Below are 17,053 nucleotides of genomic sequence, written 5' to 3'. Positions count from 1 at the left end.
GTTTGTTTGATCGCCCGACAGAGTATTCAATGATCTTGTAGGCAGGGCCTTTATGCCAAGAATTTGTTGTTGACGGTTGGGCTTCAACCGAACATAACAAGTTGTGTTATTTAAGAGATCATCAAGCTGAGCTTCGTGCAGAGTTGTATTCAAGATTGATAGATGTTGCAGCACAGGGACTAAATCCAGATCATTTTATTTTGCCATTGTCTCATACAGGGAGTCTAAGGCATATGTATGAGATCTATCAAGATGCAATGGCGATCACACGATACAATAAACATCCGGATGTCTTTGTTACGGTCACTGCAAATCCGAATTGGCCAGAAATTCAAAATGAGCTTAATAGTCACCAGACAGCATCTGATAAACTTGCATTGGTCGCTCGAGTATTTGAGATGAAGCGAAAAGCGATAATGAATGAAATCTTAAAAAATGACGTGTTTGAACTTGCAGTGGCACATGTTTACACCATTGAATTTAAAAAATGCGGCCTCCCACACATGCACGCTCTCATATTCCTTCAACATGAGGATAAGATTCGCACCACTGAACAAGTGGATCGAATAGTTTCTGCTGAGATTCCAGACCCCAGACACTCAACCTGCACTCTTTCAGGCCATTATGAAGTGCATGATTCATGGTCCATGTGGTGTTGAAACCCCATAAGCACCGTGTATGCAAGATGGCAAGTGCAGGTTCCATTATCCATGAGAATTTGTTGAAAAGACAATGATGGATCGACAAGGGTACCCTCTTTATATACGTCACAACACAGGAAAAGTGTACAAGGTCAAAAGCAATATAAGAGGTGAGGATACCGTTGAAAACCGAAATGTCACTCCATACAATCCGTATCTATCTGAAATGTTCGACTGCCACATTAACATTGAAGTATGTGCATCAGTTCGGGCGGTCAAATATATCACTAAGTATATTTACAAGGGATTTGACAAAACAACTATGGTGTTAACTGGAGAGAATGACGAGATCCAACAGTACCTCGACGGGAGGTATATCGGACCACCAGAAGCTGTGTGGAGTTTATTAGAGTTTAGAATGAACGAGGAGGTACCAAATGTTGTTCACTTGGCAGTCCACTTGCCTGGAATGCATCGGGTTCTTTATAAAGCAACAGAACCGATGGAAGAAATTATTGCTCGAGCTAAGCATCAGAAATCAACTCTAAATGCATTCTTCAAATGTTGTGCTAAATATCCACATGCCAGAAAGTACACTTATCAAGAATTCCCTCAACACTTTATTTATGACAAGTCTGAGAAAATTTGGACACCTAGGAGCAAAATTTGTTATGCTATTGGTCGGATGTATTTTGCAAGTCCAAATGCAAGTGAACGTTTCTATCTTTGCTTATTGTTAACTGATGTAAAGGGCCCGTAGTCGAAATTTGTAGATGGTGTTCCATATAGTACATTTAGAGTTTCATGTATAACACGGGGACTGTTAGAAGATGATGAGGAGTGGAAACAGTGTTTAGAGGAGGCAGCTGTGATGCAAACTGGGTATCAACTACGAAGACTTTTCAGTGTTATCCTTCAAGAGTGCACTCCAACACGTCTAGAACTATTGTGGGATAGATTTGCATTACAAATATGTGATGATCTTGCACCCAAGATAAAAACATTGTTTATCATTTCAAATCCATCTGACGACCAAGTAAAAGACAACGACTTATTTTTATTGAACCAAATCCTTTTTGAGAGTGGTAAGAAGCTTTCAGATTTCCCAGACATGCCACTACCAAGAGAAAATTGGAAGAAGGTAGTTGGCAATAGACTTATTTTGGAGCAACAACAACTTCAGTATGAGGGACTACAACAGGTGGAAAATGATAATGTCAGTCGTCTCAATGAAGAGCAACGCCAAGCTTTCAATGCAGTGATGGATTCTGTGCACAATGCTAAAGGAAGATTATTTTTCTTAAATGAAGCTGCGGGTATGATAACCCGTAAAAACTAAACTAGATTTCTCTAACTTTATTCTTACATTATCAATTATTTTATTTCTTACTCTCACATATATATTTATGCAATATATAAAGTACGGAATTGTTCTACTCTTAATCTATCAAGACTAAATAGAATCCAATTAATCAATCACAAGAAAACAATGGTGAGAACAATAATTATGGATGTGAATTTATACTACGAGATAATACTATCAATTGATCTTATACTAATATTAACTAAAGTAACTAAATATAGATTAATCAAATATGGAGAAAGCTAGAGAGAGATTGAAATCCACTTTTAATTTCTTAACATACTAGCATATATTTGTATAGAAAACCCTAGTCTAGATATTCTTACACAAGGTTAAAATATAAAGACTAGACCTTTAATGATCCCTAATTACTTTATACTATCTCTAGTCATAAACTAATTAGCATGAGAGAAAGTTTGTTCCCATTCTCATGGCAAACTCACTATTCTCTAGTTTAGGTTAAACTCTTCTTATCTCTAAGTCAAGAAAAACTTTAACTTAAAATCCTAAACAACAAATCTATACTAACAAATCAAGTCATCTCAAAACTTTATTCAAACTCCCTCTAATGGGAGTTTAGCTTTGATTCATGAGACTATCATAAATAAAATAATGAAAAGAAGACATAATAGAAAAAGAAGTAATTGAATTGAATAAACTAAAGCTTTTATTAAAATGTTATAATGGAGGCTTCAAACTAAATTAATTAACTAAACCTAAACTAAAAGGGAGAGAGAGAGAGAGAGAGAGCTAAATTATTCTAACTAATGGAAAGGAGAAAGATTGTTTAGGGTTTTTATTCTCTTATATAATGATACAAAATTGGGCATGGGTTTTTAGGCTAGGTTATGGACCCAAAAATCAAGTTCATAACCAAATTGGTTGAATCCAAGAATTCTAATTCTAGTCGTGTTACTGTAGCGATTGTTTTTCTAGACTTATACTAGTCTAATCGAGTCAAGGACTAGACCATTAGAAAGATCTTTTTGAGCCGGTTATTTTGATATATAATGGGTCCAAATCCAAGGCCTGAGTCCAAAGATATGGCCTTTTGAAGTTCTGTTGACTTTTCCTCAACTCTCTAATCCGGTCTAACTTTCACTTAACAGTGTTGACTTGGAGTTTTTAAGGGTTTTTTCTCTATTAAACTTAGGCTTTCTTCATGAAACTTCTCTATCAATCACTTTAGCTCCTTTTAGCATCTAATTAGTAATGAATTTATATTTATTCAACTCCGAAGCCTGAAATACTCAAAAGCATGCAATTAGTGATAAACTTATATTATTAATAATATAATTGGCTAAATAGAAATATTATTAAAGGGTTTAAACTACAATTTTGGGCTCTTATCAAACCACCCCCAAACAGCATTTTGCTTGTCCTCAAGCAAATATGTGAAATTAAAATAAGTGGCCAAAAATATATTTTTTAACTAGTCTCGTTTCGCTAAGTGCGACTGCATTGACCATATGCAATAAGGCATTAAACTACTTAGAATTCCCTAGTGGACGAGTTATAGCATCGTGAGAGTTTTCTAGAGAAGGTACTCACAAATTTCATTTATACTACAGCGACTAAGAAATAGAAGTAATTGTTCCCTAATTTTATCTCAGAATATATACATCTTGCTAGTATTTAAACAAGGATGATCATTCTAAAACTTAAACTAATACATTCATAATAATCAAATCATCTTAAGATAAGCAACTATACAATGAACTATGATATGAAATGCAATGGCAGGTTCGTATATGAAACTTTTGTATAGCGTGCCTAAGTAGGTTCTCACAAGAAATGTATCAAAACACATAACACTCTGATTTTTCCACTCAAGTTTGCTAACTCCAGTGTGCAGTGGGCACACGTTTCCTCATAATCTCAATGACAATCCAAGGAAGCCGAGGTCGATCAAACACATCTACCATTTACTATCACACCAACATTTCCTAATTGAGCTAAAGGTCTTTATTAGGTGATACGAGGCGTAGGTGTTGGTTAAACAAGAAAGAACAAATATGAGAAAATAAGGTCTTCATATTATATAACTAGAGAAAACCTCGTTCTTATTTTGCTTCTACAATTTGTTTTCATCCTTAGCCTTTTTATTTTGGCTTTTTGACTCCTTTTATTTTATTTTTGGAGTTTTTATTTTATTTTCTTTTCTTTTTCTTTTTCTTTTATGAAGCAACTAACTAATTTTTGTTTACACAGGTTTTTCTCTTCTCTTTTCTTCACTCATCCTATTTCTCAGACTTATCCAGATAGGTAGGCTGATTTTTATTTTTATTTTATTTTGTTTTATTGGGTAAAAGATTTGTGGTTTGTGAAAATGCTAATGAAAGGCTCAGTGGGGTGACTAGTGGATAATAAATTTCATTTAGGTGTGAATTATTTCTGGTTATATCAATCCAAAGAGGGCCTAAATTCTCGCTTAGGATATGGTATAATGATCAAGCAAGTGGATGTGTGATTTCTCTACTCGGAATTTACTTCTCCCTTGTGTCATCACTCAGATATTTTACTCTTATAAGGCTTTTAGGCTATACGCTCACAGGATATGTATTAATTAAGTACTCTAACCTAGGTCTCAGAAAAATACTACCAAGTACAATCAAATATGCTCATGCAACATGTTCATGAAAAGATGCAATGACTATTATCTATATATTAATCTAAGTTTCAAAAATTAAATCCTAATTCAAGTACTATGTAAGATTTCTAGACTAATATCATCATGGAGAAGGGAACAATACCATTATCACTAAGTGCCTAGCTAGTATAAACAATATTTTTTATTTTTAATATTTTACAAAGAAAAGTGCATAATTTACATCCTAAAAGTGCCTAATTTTTGCAAATGTTTCTATCCCACCCCCAAACAATCGAACGCTTTGTCTTCAAAATGTAAAGAGATAAGGAAAGAATTTACCATAGAAACGTGGCAAAAAATTGGCGACACTCACATAATGTAAATATTGTAAAGATGATATGATAATATGAAGCACAATTAAACTGTTACGTACTAATTAAATTGGAGTGAACATAACAGACAAAGGGTGGAAAAACGTTTTGAAATGAAATACCAAAATTCGCCACCCCCAAACAAAATTGGAAAACTCTTTTTAAGTTTGAAATTTTTTGTTTGGCCTATACTCCAGAAAGGTGGTATTGTACAAAAACTTTGGTCTTTTTAAGTCAAATTCCCTAGACTTAATGTGATATATATGTATTAACATACAGTTTACCATATATTATTAATCTAAATAATTGTGGATCTTCCCATAAATAGTTAACACATAATGCACCATCAAACAGAATCAAGCATCAAGATTTCCTATGGTGTGGCTGAGTGGAATGGGAGTGAATTCTGATGGATCTAGAACCTAATCGAGCATACAGTTTTTTCTTTTTCCTCCTACAAAAGGGAGACCAAGTGAATGAGCATGAGAAAATGGATGGTTTTGGAAAATACGTGGAATGTGGATAAGTTTTAGAAGGAAAGGGTGGGAAGAATGGTTGGATTATATGAGGGATTAGCTCAAGTGAATGGTGGTTGGGTGGTGCTCTAGGTAGTGTTTGAGAGGGTGGGTTATCACAGGCTCTTAGAAACTCATAAAATTCCTCATCTAGCTTGGCCGCATCCACATAATTATGGTATTCATCTCCATCTTTGAGGAATTCATCTATCTCGTCTATTGTGAGATTGACTCCATCTTTCATAGGGTCAGAAAGCAGGGTGGAAAATTCTTTCTCTATTTCAGGTATGTTCAAGGAGTCAAAATTATGATCTTTGTCTTCTTCCATAAGAGGGGTATCTACTAGTGTGGGGACGAGATCGTTGGAAGCACTAATGTGATATACAAAACTCTCAATGGACTTCACTTCTCCTTATACATGCAAATCTAGTTGTCCCTACTTTTGTCTAAACATGTTAACTTTCACAGAAAGATTTCCAAAAGAAAGAGTCATTGAGCCATCCCGGCAATTGATTTGGGCATTGGCGGTTGCCAAGAAAGGACGCCCTGAGATGATGGGAATGGAATCATGAGCAATTTCTGTGTCAAGAATAACGAAGTCGACTGGATAGTAAAAGTCTTGAACTTTAACGAGAATATTTTCAACTATGCCCTTAGGGTACTTGATAGAACAATCGGCTAACTGTAAAGTCATTTTGGTTGGTTGAAGTTTTGTTAGACCTAGTTGTTTATATAAATAAAATGGGAGTAAGTTAACACTTGCCCCCAGGTCTAATAGAGCAGTTGTTATGAAGTAATCTCCCAAGGTGCATTGTACAGTAGGATGACCAGGGTCATTGTACTTAATAATTCCGTTATATTCAGATAAAGAGGGATATTGTTCAATTAAGAAGGCTTCGTTGGGTATGTTGGTTTTCCTCTTCTTGGTCCACAACTCTTTTAGAAACTTAGCATGTCCAAGTAGACTTTTTATAGCATCTAGAAAAGGTAGATTTATAGTCAGATTTTTAAACACTTCCCTAATCTCATCAAAATTCTCGTCCTTTTTAGACATAACTAGTCTATAGGGATACGGTGGTTTATCTCTATATTAAGCATAAGGTTTAAAAGTATTATTAGTCTTTGTTTTATCTTTAGCCATTTTCCATCTAGGTGTCCATATTGGAACCTCTACAGGTGTAGGATCATCAATTTCTATGGTGGTATTTAATAAGGTTGTACCTCTTGGTTGTGGTTGGACTGGAACTTCTACAGTTGTAGGGTCTTCAGTTTTTATGACAGTATTCGGTATGGTTTCATTTTTAGCTTCCGTTTGTGGGTGATCTTTAGGCATAGTTACTTTGTTATCAACTACTCTACCTAAACGAAGGGTAATGACTGCCTGTAGGTCCCCTTGGTTTATATCACCATTACAGTAAATACTGTTTATTTCGAAGGCGGTGTTTGTTGACTTAGGATTAGGCACTGCTTGACCTAGAAACACGCCTGTTTGGTTATTATTTTGGTTAGGAAACATGTCAATAACCTTTTGGCACAAAGACTGCATCATTTGCATCATTTGTTGCATCATCTTAGAGTTATGATCATGTTGATCTTTCATCAAGTTGGAGTTTTGTTACATAATTTGATTTTGTTTTTCCAACAAGGTCACTGCTACTTCGTTTGTGGATGGTTGAACTGGAATTAAGGCTTGTTGAGCGTTCATGTCTTGATGTTGATAGTTCTGGGTTATAGGCACTAAACCTCTATTTTGGTCACCTAAGTTTTCTTGTCCTTGAGGTTGAGTTAACTGGTTGAAGTTTGATGGTTGTGGTGGTGGTTGTGCATAGACAAGAGGACAATAGAAGTCGGAATGCTCAAGATTACAATAGACATTACAACGAGTAGAGTTAATGTTCATGATTGGAGTGTGTTGTTATTGAACGGAGATTGTATTTACCTTTTTAGTGAGGGCATCGATAAGAGTTTTAAGCTCGGAATCAGGTTTAACCTCAAAAGAAGGAGTGGAGCGGGAAGAGTCATTACCTCCCCAATTGTTGTTCCTCTTAGATTGATCTTCTAAGAATTTATAAGCCTCCAAGGCTCCTTTACTAAGAAAACTACCCCCATTCATGATATCTAGAACCTCTTTATGATAATGTGACAGCCCCTTGAAGAAAGCACGAACAAGCGTGTCTTTCACAAGATTATGATGCGGGCATTCAATGAGAAGATCAGTTAAACGATTCCAAGCCTCTGAAAAGGATTCATGAGGATTCTGGCAGAAGAAATGAATCTTTTGAAGCATTTCTTCTGTTTTTAGTGGTGGGTAAATTGTTCCATGAACAATTGACCAAGATTAGCCAATGAGTCCACAGAGTTTGGTGTTTGGGCAGTTAACCAAGACGTCGCCTTGTTGGATAGGGTGAATGGAAACACCTTAAGTTTAACTTGATCCGGACTTACGTTAGGATGATGGAATGTAGTGAGAACTTGTTCTATCCTACGCATGTGTTGATAAGGCTTCTCGTGGTCTAAACCATGGAAAATTGGTAACAAGTTAAATATATTCGGGGGAATTCAAAAATCCCCTACTAGGTCTGCAAGAACGATGCACGGCTTAGGGCCATCGTTTAGTGCTTTATAAAAATCAGAGAGAGGAGTCTCTGGGTCTTTAGCCATTGATGCAGGTGTAGTGTGTGAAATTCTAGATAGGTGTGTGGAATTGTGTTTACAAAAAAACAAGCCTGATTATACTAGAATTAAAACTCTTCTTACAAAAGAAACGAGGAGTGGAAGAAGGAGTACATGAATGCCTCCTTGCTACGCGTGTGAATATCTTCTTGTATACGTAATCCCAATATATTTAAGAAGTTGGAAACACTATATATATATGAACAAAATGAGAGCCGGTGACTAACCTTTGAAAATCGGGCTTTCTTCAGAAGGGGCACAGGCACGCTCAAGTATAGGGTAAACAAGTGCGTGGGCGAGCTCAAGGTACTGTTCGCAAAAATATTTCCAGTAACACGAGGGTGGGCGCGCTCCAAAAAATTTGAAATTTTTACAGTAGTTTGCTAAGACGTCCAGTAAGTCGCCTGTAAAATTTCAGATCAATCGGAGTTATGAAAGTCCTTCTACTGCCCTACAAAGTTTGTGAAACAGTTTTCGGACACAACACAAACAACTGAATGGTTAACCAATTAAAACAGAGCCAAAAATCGCCACAATTTTACTGGAGACTTCTAATAGATCATGTGGGTTCCTGTAAAACTTTTAGAGAAATTGGAGTTCTACAAACCCTCCTTATCGCCTGTTGTTCCAAAAATTAAGTGTTGCAAAACTGTAGAAACACACTGAAAACAATCAACTAGTTAGATGGTCAAAACAAATAAAAAACTCTTCAAAATTTTACTACAAACTCTTTTCTTATGATAGATACTCCTGTGAAAATCTTAGAATTTTTTAAATTGGCTAAGTAACCTTACTCGTCAGATTTTCCAGAAACTTACAGTGTGAAAGCTGAAATACAGTAGTATAAATATGGTAATAGTTCACTAGGTAAAACCACTAAGAAAAATCTTAAAAAGTTCCAGTAAATCCACAACACCTTAAATATTATGCCTGAAAAATTTCAGAATTTTCAGAAATTTAAAAATACCTTTACCGCAGTATTCTTCACTATGAGTCCGCAGTCTTAAGGGAGCGCGGACGCGCTTTGTGGAAGGCAATAGGGAGGGCGGGCGCACTCTTAGTTTAAAACATTGAATTTCAAGCTTGAACAGTAACGAAAATATGATAAACAAGAATGAAAACTTAAAAGGGTGGGTGGGTAGAGAATGGGGGATTGCCCCTTGGATTGAATTCTTATCCTGAATGAGTTTAAGATGACAACGGCGCCATTTGATAACTCATAAAAACTCAACTAGATTTCTCTAACTTTATTCTTACGTTATCAATTATTTTATTTCCTACTCTCACATATATATTTATGCAATATATATAGTACGGAATCGTTCCACTCTTAATCTATAAAGACTAAATAGAATCCAATTAATCAAACACAAGGTAAAATTGTGAGAGCAATAATTATGGATGTGAATTTATACTACGAGATAATACTATCAATTAATATTATACTAATATTAACTAAAGTAATTAAATATAGATGAATCAAATATGAAGAAAGCTAGAGAGAGATTGAAATCCACATTTAATTTCTTAACATGCTAACATATATTTGTATAGAAAACCCTAGTCTTGATATTCTCACACAAGGTTAAAATATAAAGACTAGACCTTTAATGATCCCTAATTACTTTATACTATCTCTAGTCATAAACTAGTTAGCATAAGAGAAAGCTTGTTCCCATTTTCATGGCAAACTCACTATTTTCTAGGTTAGGTTAAACTCTTCTTATCTCTAAGTCAAGAAAAACCAAAACTTAAAATCCTAAACAACAAATCTATACTAACAAATCAAGTCATCTCAAAGCTTCATTGAAACTCCCTCTAATGGGAGTTTAACTTTAATTCATGGGACTATCATGAACAAAATAATGAAAATAAGATATAATAGAAAGAGAAGCAATTGAATTGAATAAACTAAAACTTTTATTAAAAAGTTCTAATAGAGACTACAAACTAAACTAATTAACTAAACATAAACTAAAAGGGATAGAGAGAGAGAGAGCTAAATTATTCTAACTAATGGAAGGGAGAGAGATAGTTTAGGGTTTTTATTTTCTTATATAATGATACAAAATCGTGCATGGGTTTTTAGGCTAGGTTATGGACCCATAAATCAAGTCCATAACCAAATTGGTTGAATCCAAAACTTCCAATTCTGGCCGTGCTACTGTAGAGTGTGTTTTTATAGACTTATACTACTCTGATTGAGTCAAGAACTAGACCATTGGAAAGAGTTTTCTGAGCCGGTTATTTTGATATAAAATGGGCCCAAATTCGAGGCTTGAGTCCAAAGATATGGCCTTTTGAAATTCTGTTAACTTTTCTTCAGCTCTCTATTCCGGTTTGACTTTCACCTAACAGTGTTGACTTGGGCTTTTTAAGGGCTTTTTCTCCATTAAACTTAGGCTTTCTTCATTGAACTTCTCTAGCAATCACTTTAGCTCCTTTTAGCACCTAATTAGTAATGATTTTATATTTATTCAACTCCGAAACCTGAAATAATTCAAAAACATGTAATTAGTGATAAACCTATATTATTAATAACATAATTGGATAAATAGAAATACTATTAATTTGTTTAAACTACAGTTTTGGGCTCTTATCAGGGTACTGGAAAAATATTTCTATACAATACAATTGCAGCATCATGTCATAGTATCGGTAATATCATGATTATGGTGACTTATTCTGGAATTGTGTCTTTATTATTGTCCAAAGGCCGAACTGCCCACTCAACATTTAGGTTACCACTAGATGTGTTAGAAGACACAATATGTGGATTTGGTAAAGAATCATTGCAAGCCGGACTTTTCAAAGAAACGAAACTTATTATTTGGGATGAAGTCCCCATGCAACATAGACACTGTGTAGAAGCTGTTGATCGATGCTCCAGGATATATGTTGCAAGAAGTAGCCATTTGTTGGAATCACTGTGATTCTTGGAGGGGATTGATAAGTACCCAAAATTGTGTTTTAAACCCCAGAGACATTACATTTGGGTCAATTATATGTTTAATAAATGTAAATTAATTGTATTTTCATGTTTTCACAAGTTTCAACAGTTAACGATAAAATACAAACAGAATCTACGTTTTAACATGAAATACAGCCGAATAAAGCTTGGACTTGAAATCTTCAGTATCAGCTCATTTAAAGCTCCAATATGCCAGCAAAGCTCATGGACTCAGAGAACCATGAAACAAGTTGAAGAATCCAAACTTGAGTTCCTGAGCTAGCCAAAAGAGTCATGTTTGGGTCAAGACTTGGTCAAACTGACTTGTAACAATCCGAAAATCAGGAGAAAGTTCAAATGGTGAAATCTTCCGTCTCCTAACTCCGATTGAAGCATATGACCTGTCAAAATGATCAGCGCAAAAAACTCTACACAACGGTATATTGCTTTTACCAAATGGTCATATGGTTTGAAATCAGAGATAAAGCCAAGCACGTCACTATTCATCAAAGACGACGTATATATTTTAGATTTTTTATTATTTAACTTTTTGTAAAGTCAAAAGATGAATAGTTCCAAATAGTGTCAAATAATGTTGAATAGTGTCAAATAGTGATTACTATTCCTTAAAGTCAAAAAGTTGAATAGTGATCAAATCTCAGTCGTTGGATCAGATTTCTGAGATTCGATCACGACCGTCCATTCAACTATAAATTAAATAGAAGGGTCTAGTTTTAGTTTTTCTGATGGAATGGTTAGCGTTAGCATTCCATCAGTAGGAGTAGAGTAGTTTACTGCTTTCCTAGTGTAATGAAGAATTTAATTTCCAGTTTTTAATTAAAATATTTTTAATTCAGTTTTATTTTCTGTTAATTAGAATAAAACTTTAGTTATGTGATCTCGTGAGCGTAAACTCTGCCCGAAAGTGAGAATTATATCCGTTTGGGGAGTTAATAAAACTCATGTGAGGGAAAATCTTCGTTGTTGGTTTGGTAAGTTGTTTAGGAAGAACAACTAGACCTACATCCTATCCCAAAATAATAGTTGGTGTAGTGTCTAGTTAGGGATCAAAGTGATGAGCTTAGAGATAAGTCATTGCTTTGGTTCCACTTGCTAGCATGTATGAGCTTAGAGATGAGCCATACATGTTAGGGATCAAGTTTTCTTCTATTAGACTTGTCTATGAATTTTAGGAAGAATAAAATGAACTTATCAAACAGCAAAACTTATTAAAATCATTGAGATGAAATATTTTGCAATTTTATTGAAATGTGAACGAAATGACAAACCCAACCGCTGTTTTACAGCTAGATCAAGGATTTTAGGCAAACTTTGCCTATTATACCGAAAGGTGTCCGTGAAGAATTTGTCACTGCATCATTGAAACGATCTCCGCTCCGGAGACATGTGGAAGTCTTGCATCTAGTTCCAAACATACGGCTTGATATGACAGAGCCAGATAACATCGACTTTGCAAACTATTTGAAAGAGGTCAAATATCTACTTTAACCATTTATTTTGAACTGTATTTTTGCAAATACTCTTACATAGTAGCTCATCATCTAAGTTTAACTGATTTGTTTAGATTTGAACGAATCTGAAAGATACGGTAGAGCTTCCATCTGGGATACGACATTGCAGAAATATCAAAGAACTCATTTACTCTGTGTACCCAAATTTGAATGTGGAGGGCACAACTTCAGCTGATTTTCTAAGAGAGCGTACTATTCTAGTTGCACGTAATGACGATGTCAAGGAAATCAATGACACTGCCTTAAAATTGTTTCCTGGAGATGTTATTGAATATTTAGCAGCAGATAAATCGGTTGAAAAAGATGGCAACTCTCCCGTGAATGGAGGTGATTATCCAAGTGAGTTTTTGAATTCGCTTGATCCCTCAAGTTTACCTCATTTCCAACTAAAGCTAAAATGTGGGAGCCAGATTATGCTGCTCAGAAATATAGCACCAAGAAATGGACTTTGCAATGGAACACGACTAATAGTTCTTCAATATGCTCCTAAAGTGATTCAGGCTAGGATTTTAACTGGAGACAAAACAGGTGAGCAGGTACTTCTCTCGAGAATTTCTTTGACGCCTTCATCTAATGACATGGCAGTTCCAATGACACGTCGTCAATTCCCTGTAAGACTCGCGTATGGAATGACGATAAATAAATCACAAGGACAATAAGTCAAGTACGTTGGGATAGATCTGCGGACACCTGTTTTCAGTCACAAACAATTGTATGTGGCCCTATCAAGATGCACATCATCAAAAAGAATTAGTGTCATCCTTCCACCAAATACTTCTAATTGCACTACAAATATCATGTATCCAGAAGTTTTGTTGGAATAAACCTATATGTCATCCTTATTTGCGGAAGTTGTGGTCTTTTGGTTACTTTACTTCGTAATTTTGCAACTTAAATAATTCATTTTCTTGGTGATTCTACAAAATATGTTGTGCAAAGGTTAAATGTACAAACAACAAACAATTAGGAGAACATTTATTTTTAAAAGCTTCATGACAAAGTCACAGGCAATTTCTTGTAAGAAACAAAAGAGAAGAACGTTTTCTTTCACGGAAAAAATGAATTGTCCGTTTCGCCCCTTTTCTTCTATTTGTTTGGTTTGTTAATTAGAAAAACATATCTGGACGTTAGATTTTGTTTGATCTGAGGGTTGTCTTGGTATGTCAAGATAGTATGTTAGAATAGTATGTCGACGTAGCCGGCCCGTATGTATATATATATATATATACCTTCAAAGCCAGAATTGAAGATTGACAGTAAAGAGAAACTTTCCAAAGTTGAATCAAAATCACTTAGTCTTCAGCCTTCTAGTAGTATTCACCACACAACACACAACACACCACAAAACACTTTTGCTTTTCTCCTAATTTTAGTTGTACTTTTCCTGGAAAGACTAAATGGTCCCTTTCTCCAAAAAGTCATTCTCTTATATAGAGAAACTTTGAGAATACGTAAGTGTGTGTGTAGTAGGATCCACTTAAGATTCCAAATCTTATCTTAAGAGGACAAGTACTTGTCATATAAATATTTGTACTTGATATACTAAAACACTTTTAATATATATCTCTTTAATATGGAAAGTGCCCATTAACAAATCCATATTTACAATAAGGCCTCTGGAACTTTCAAGAAAGTCCTTTCCTACCATTAATTATATCTAAGTCCCTCCACCTTACTTGTATTCACAATTAGACCATTGGGAATTTGTTCTTCACTGTCTCACCCATGTCTAATTGACACAATGTGACATTTAACATCAATTGAGCATTAAGAAACTATTTCTTATACCGGCCGGGTTTGAGCTCAATTAGTTATATCACAATTTCTTAATACATAACTCCGTAGAGTGGTGGATCCTTTATTAGAATTCGTGATTCAAGACGTCCTATATTTATTACCCAAAACGTCAAGTCTAGTCTATGAATAGACATTACTTTTTAATGTCTCAAAGTAATAAATTAGAGACATAATGAATTTTCACAATTCCTTAAGTCTAAGGATTAATTGGTAGAGTGAGATTTGCCAACTAACCTTAACAGCAAATTTATAGTGTGTTCTCACTTTGATCTCCTCAGTGTCAGTCATGTGACTACACCAATATACAAACTTAGAGTCATACTAAAATGATTGAGATATCATCATCATATCATATAGTAGTTATGTATATTACAGTTTTATAAGTGAAGCGTCCGACTTCACCCCTAACTATGAGCATTCTAGGTAAATATATACAATCAAATCACACGCACATGACTCTTCATAGGCTTGGTTGTTTTAATTCTATTACCTATGGAACTTATGGTTTCAGTATATGATATTAGTTCACCCATATGCATAATAATAATATTTGTGTATATAATCATCATGTATAAATAATAAATGTTTATTAGCTTTGTAAAGGCCAAATATCCCAACAATCTCCCACTGGCCTTCAAAGCTATATAACAACCATTCTAAAACCCATAATATTTATATACGGATCTACACATATATATGTACTAATATTTATAGTATTTGGTCCTCATAGACTATATCATTCATAATGAATAGTGTATCATATACATATGAGACCAAAAACATAGCCATCTTACCTTCAACCTTCTTGTAAAACACAAGGTCTTTCCTTACATTGATCAAAACCAAACGATTTGATTGTTTGATCAAAGTTTACATTCTAACTTTTTAAAGCTTGTAGGAACTGTAAAGCCTCCAGGTTCTAAAATGCGGTCTTTACATCCATTTGCCAAATCATATAGTCATAATGAGCAGCAATCACTAGAAGGACTCTAATAGACTTTTCATGGCTACTGGCAAAAATGTTTTCTCATATTTGATACCCTCTTTTTGAGTAAACATTTTCTCTAACAGTCTCGCTTTAAAAGTCTCTACCTTTCTATCAGCTCCTTATTTTTTAATAACTACTTATTCTTAATAGGCTTAATATTTGGCAATGGATCAACAAGTTCCCAGACTTTGTTGGAATACATGGACTCCATTTCCGATCTCATTGCTTCAAGCTATTTTCTTGAATCAATATCAAAAATTGCATCTTCGTAGTTTATAGGATCTTTATCCTTATCATCTGATATAACATAGAAAGTTTCCCTTAATAATAAGGTTAACTTTTCTGGAGGACTATTTGTCCTCCCACTATGACGAAGTACTGGAGTAGGTTTAGGTAAACTCTGAACTTTACATGGAAGTTTTATCTAAATTATAAGTTAATCTAGATTGACGTATAATTTAGATTGAATATAAATAGGAATATCTGCTGACATTTTTAAGGTAAGGCTTATCTCTAAAAAGAGATAAGGAGAGTTTGAATAACTTACCATAGTCCAAACCATACCCCATAAGATTATGTTCCTTCTTTCTGCAATCTCCTTTTGTTGTGGAGTTATTGGTGCACTTAATTGAAACAAAATCACATTTTGCATTAAGTTACCTTTTGTTTTCATATTAATAGGCCCATGTACATCTATATGTACTAACTCCATTAACTATGTGGCTCTCCTTTACTTTAAAAGATCTTTTAGTTTTAGTCATCTCTCCTTCTAAGTAAGATTACAGGTTGAGAAAGATTATAAAGGGAGTGAACTTAAAATCCCATCTTTCACCCAAGCTATTAATCTTATTCAGATTGATATGACCAAGTTGAAGTGCCACAAGTTTGCTAGATTAACTGAAGAAAATACCCTCTTTTGAGGTAATAACATATGATGAATTACTAATATCAAAATCATTTATTTTTAGCATGGAAGAAAGTAAATAGAGACCATTTTCCAAAAAACTAGAGGCAATAATCTTTTTATTTAGTCTGATTACAACTTTTGAATCAAATGAAATAGAATATTATATTTTGACTTATAAAGTGCAGAAACATAAACCAAATTTCTTCTTATCCCTGGAACATAAAAATAGTCTTCTAAAACCAACATTTTCCTTTCTAATGCTAAACAATAAACTCCTATTGATATTGTAGCAACATTTGCCTCTGTCCCTAGTGCCTGGTACACCTTTTCTTCATTCATCCTTCTTTTCCTCTGAAACTCCTGTAACATTTTACAAAAGTAGTTAGTGTAGGAACCGTTATGGTTTCATGTAATGATTTACAAACCGCGAAAACCCATGCGCAGCGGAATAAAGGGTTCTCACGGTTTTGGTTAGAAATCATACCTCTTAGATCAGCTATGATATCTCTTAGAACCAATCCAAGCTCTATAAATTAGCAACCTCTTGATCTTCTGTTGTATTCCTATCTTAGAATGGACGTTGTGTGGGCAACGATCTACTAACCCCTTCTTTCTCTCTTGGCCTCCTTGACTCACAAGATCATAACCAAATTTGGAACTTGTCTTTCTTGAGCAAAACCTGAGTTTCTCTTAGTGTAAAACGGCCAGAGAAAGAGCATTTCTTTT

At 34.6% G+C, this 17,053-nt stretch overlaps 1 protein-coding gene across 1 annotated transcript; it reads left to right on the top strand.

Annotated features, from left to right (window-relative positions):
• Positions 1 to 735: 735 nt before the first annotated feature.
• LOC147474493 (uncharacterized) lies at positions 736 to 16,340 on the top strand. Its single transcript, XM_086585097.1, has 4 exons — positions 736 to 1,351; positions 1,415 to 1,957; positions 12,708 to 13,171; positions 16,206 to 16,340. The coding sequence occupies exons 1-4, from the start codon at positions 736 to 738 to the stop codon at positions 16,338 to 16,340; spliced, it is 1,758 nt and encodes a 585-aa protein (XP_086441223.1).
• The last annotated feature ends 713 nt before the right edge of the window (positions 16,341 to 17,053 follow it).

The sequence above is a fragment of the Coptis chinensis genome, chromosome 9 (genome assembly GCF_015680905.1).
Source record: "Coptis chinensis isolate HL-2020 chromosome 9, ASM1568090v1, whole genome shotgun sequence".
Classification (NCBI taxonomy): Eukaryota; Viridiplantae; Streptophyta; class Magnoliopsida; order Ranunculales; family Ranunculaceae; genus Coptis; species Coptis chinensis.
The sequence above is the reverse complement of the archived record's forward strand: the minus strand, read 5'-3'. Positions and strand labels throughout refer to the sequence as shown.